Source organism: Acanthisitta chloris, unplaced genomic scaffold (assembly GCF_000695815.1).
Source record: "Acanthisitta chloris isolate BGI_N310 unplaced genomic scaffold, ASM69581v1 scaffold28514, whole genome shotgun sequence".
NCBI lineage: Eukaryota > Metazoa > Chordata > Aves > Passeriformes > Acanthisittidae > Acanthisitta > Acanthisitta chloris.
Window position 1 is genome coordinate 483 of NW_008670245.1, and position 2,958 is coordinate 3,440.

The following is a 2,958-nucleotide window of genomic DNA, read 5'->3' on the forward strand; positions in this document are numbered from 1 at the left end:
CACTAAGCTGACCAGCCCTGCTGTAGCAGGGCTGGAGGGAACAGGGAGCCAGGTTGCAGAGTTCCCTGTTTCTACAGGGGAGCCAGGCAAGAAGATGCAGCCAACAGGAGATGAGTAACAGGTGCCCAGCACCCATGATCTCTGGATGGAGTGAGCTGGTGCAGGCTGCCCCAGCTCCCCTGACATGGTAACAGCAAAGGCTGAGCCCAACCTGAACTTGCACAAGGTGAGGGACAAACTCATGCAATGCTCAGAGATCATAATCGTCCAGCACAGCAAGTCCCCAGGGCAGGGAGAGCATCTCCACAGAGCAGATGTGGTGAGCTCAGCCATAGGGATAGCATTCCTTGCCCTATGCAGGGACAGCTTGGACACAGCTCTGTCCCCCTTGGCACAGTCTCATCCCAGCTTACCTCTGAGATCTTCTGGAACTGGTAGTTGCTCTGGCTGCACTTCTCTGCCGTCTCCAGTGCGATTTTGTAGTTATCCACAAAGGCTTTGTAGACCCCCAGCTGGCTGGCCTGCAGGGAGTGGGGGCTAGCTGGGTGCCCAGCAGGATGCTGAAGGCCCCCACAGCACAAGGGACTGCCAGTCCCTGAGGGGACACTGCCCAGAGCTGTCCCCTCCCAGCAGGACACTGCCAGACCACAGCCAGGTGGGTACCCACACATTTGGCTCTTCAAGGAAAGCCCTTGCCCAGGCCAGAATAGTGGAGCTCCTGTCCAGTCCTGTGCTCCCACAAAGCTCCGAAATCCAGCAGAGAGACAACAAGTGCCTGGACAGCAAAAGCTGAAGCTACCACCACTTCCTGGTACCTTTCAACCTGTCCTCTCCTCCTCTCCCCAACATGGGGGAGGAGAGCCCCTGCTCCCATTGCACATCCAAAGCAGCAGCAGGACCCTGCCCTCCTCCTCTTCCAAGTGGAGCAAGACCCAGGGAAGGCACATACCAGCTTCTGGAAGAGGTGGCCCATGGTAACGTTGCTGTCCCACTGCTGCACTTTTGGGCACAGGTTGTCATAGAATTCCTTGTGGATCTCATAGATATCCTGGATCTTGTAGAAAATCGTCTCTATCTGCTGGAGGGTGAGGACAGGCTGCGACGTGGTGGCTGTGGCCTTCAATGGCTTCATGGGCTGCCAAAGGAGAAGGGACAGCGTTAGAGTCAAGGTCTGGAAGGGGAATGCTGAAGACAACGAGCATCTGAGGCAACAGCAAGGGCTGCCCAGGACAGGCCTGGTTGGCAGCTGGACCAAGGGGCACTCCAAGCCTGTGCATCCCCACAGACTTCCCCGTGGTGGCAGTGACCCCTGCGTTGTGCAACAGTGTCTCGGCCATGAAGGTCAGCAAGTCCACAAGAGGAAGCAGGACTAAAAATACCTCCCAGACAAGGACACAGTCAGTGGGGGAGGTGACACAGGGGCTGCTAGGCCAGAGCAAGGCTGGCTCCAGCGTGGCTCCTGGACCTTTTATCCTACTCAGGTAGCACCCAGGCCAGACTTGCCTGGGGGAAGCTGTCCAAGAAGAAATTACTCACTCACTCCCTCCATCCATCCATCCTCCCATCCACTCATCCCTGCTGGGGGCTGTCCCTGGAGGGGGTGTCTGGTGTGGGGGCTGTGCTCACCAACAAGAGGGCCTCCAGCTGGTTGATGTAGATCTCCTCACTGGCCAGGAAACCGGAGAGCACCAGCTTCCGCATCTCCAGGCCTTTGCCAGCATCTCGCTCACCCTGGGGAACACAACAAGGAGCCCGACTGAGCCAGCAAGTGGCACAGGAGGAGACTCCTCATCCCACCAGCCCATCCCCAGCATCCCCATGTGGACATGTGTTCCTGCCAGCATCGGGAAAGCCCCGTGGCAAGACCCAGGCATGTGCCCAGTGGGCAGCAGAGCCCGGCTGGAGCCAGCCAGGAAGCCACGAGCTGCACTGGCTCCTCTCCCCTCCTGCTCCTGGCTGGCCAGGAGCCCGGCGTCGCTGGCAGTGCTCCAGGGTGGCTCACAGCATGGCAGGACTCTCCTAGGGCAGAGTCCAGAGACGCCCAGTGAAATCATGCTTGGCGGTGGATGGTGCTGCCACGTGATCCAGCACCACCCTTTCCCTTGGCTGAGGTTTTCCCGGTAAAGTGCCACCCCAGCAGACGCTGCCTGGTGGCACTGGGGCAGGTCCCAGCGCCCAGGTCTGCCGCAGCACCGATGCTCTGGTGGCAACGACCCTCACAGCAGGGGGATAGCTGGGCTGGAGGACTCTGGGGCTCTCAGCAAGGCTCTGCCAGTGACCAGGCATGGGCACCCTGGCCACTGGACCACACTGCCATGCCTTAGGCTCCCCCCTTTAAAATCACCCTTGGGGACCAGGCTTTGCCACACGGACAGGGCCCAAGCAGAGACATGGGGACATCGGTTGCTCTGGGCCAAGAGCCACTCAGAATGGTTTGGTGACAACGTTGGTCCTGCTTCACACCAGCCATTGAGCCAGGGGGTGGTGACAGCTGCAAACACCCATGGGGGACAGCCCTAGGGTAGGCATGGCTGTGGATCAGAATCTCCCTGTCCCACTCTAGTGTCCATCAGCTGGCCCAGGGGGCTGCTGTGTTAACAGGGTGCCCACTCCGGTCGCAGGGTGCACCATTAATGCTGAGCCACAGTGACCAGTGCAGCAGGGGGTGCGCAGGGAGGACAGTTTTATTCACTGGGCTCTTTGCCACCAATTAAGTCACGGGCTCTTCCTGCTTCCCCTAGCCTGGGCCCTGCGCAGGAGCTCAGGAGATAAGGGACCCACCCACACCCAGGGACTGCAGCACCCCATGGGGACAATGACAACTGAGCCACCACGACCCAGAGGAGCAACCCTTAATGAGGGCCCCATGGCTGTCCCATGCAGGAGACCCCAGGGAGAGTGGGGCCAGAGCAGTCCTCCAGCCCCCAGGCAGCCCTGGCAGGGTGGGCATGAGAAGGG

At 59.8% G+C, this 2,958-nt stretch overlaps 1 protein-coding gene across 1 annotated transcript in view; it reads right to left on the reverse strand.

The window, feature by feature from the left end:
• LOC103801212 (active breakpoint cluster region-related protein-like) overlaps nucleotides 1-1,731 on the reverse strand; it is a gene marked incomplete at both ends in the record, with an annotated part of 2,076 nt that extends 345 nt beyond the window's left edge. Inside the window, 3 exons of the mRNA XM_009073621.1 lie at nucleotides 414-521; nucleotides 950-1,135; nucleotides 1,627-1,731. Coding sequence (XP_009071869.1) covers nucleotides 414-521; nucleotides 950-1,135; nucleotides 1,627-1,731 — 399 coding nt within the window. The remainder of the gene's footprint in view (nucleotides 1-413; nucleotides 522-949; nucleotides 1,136-1,626) is intronic.
• Between the last annotated feature and the right edge of the window lie 1,227 nt (nucleotides 1,732-2,958).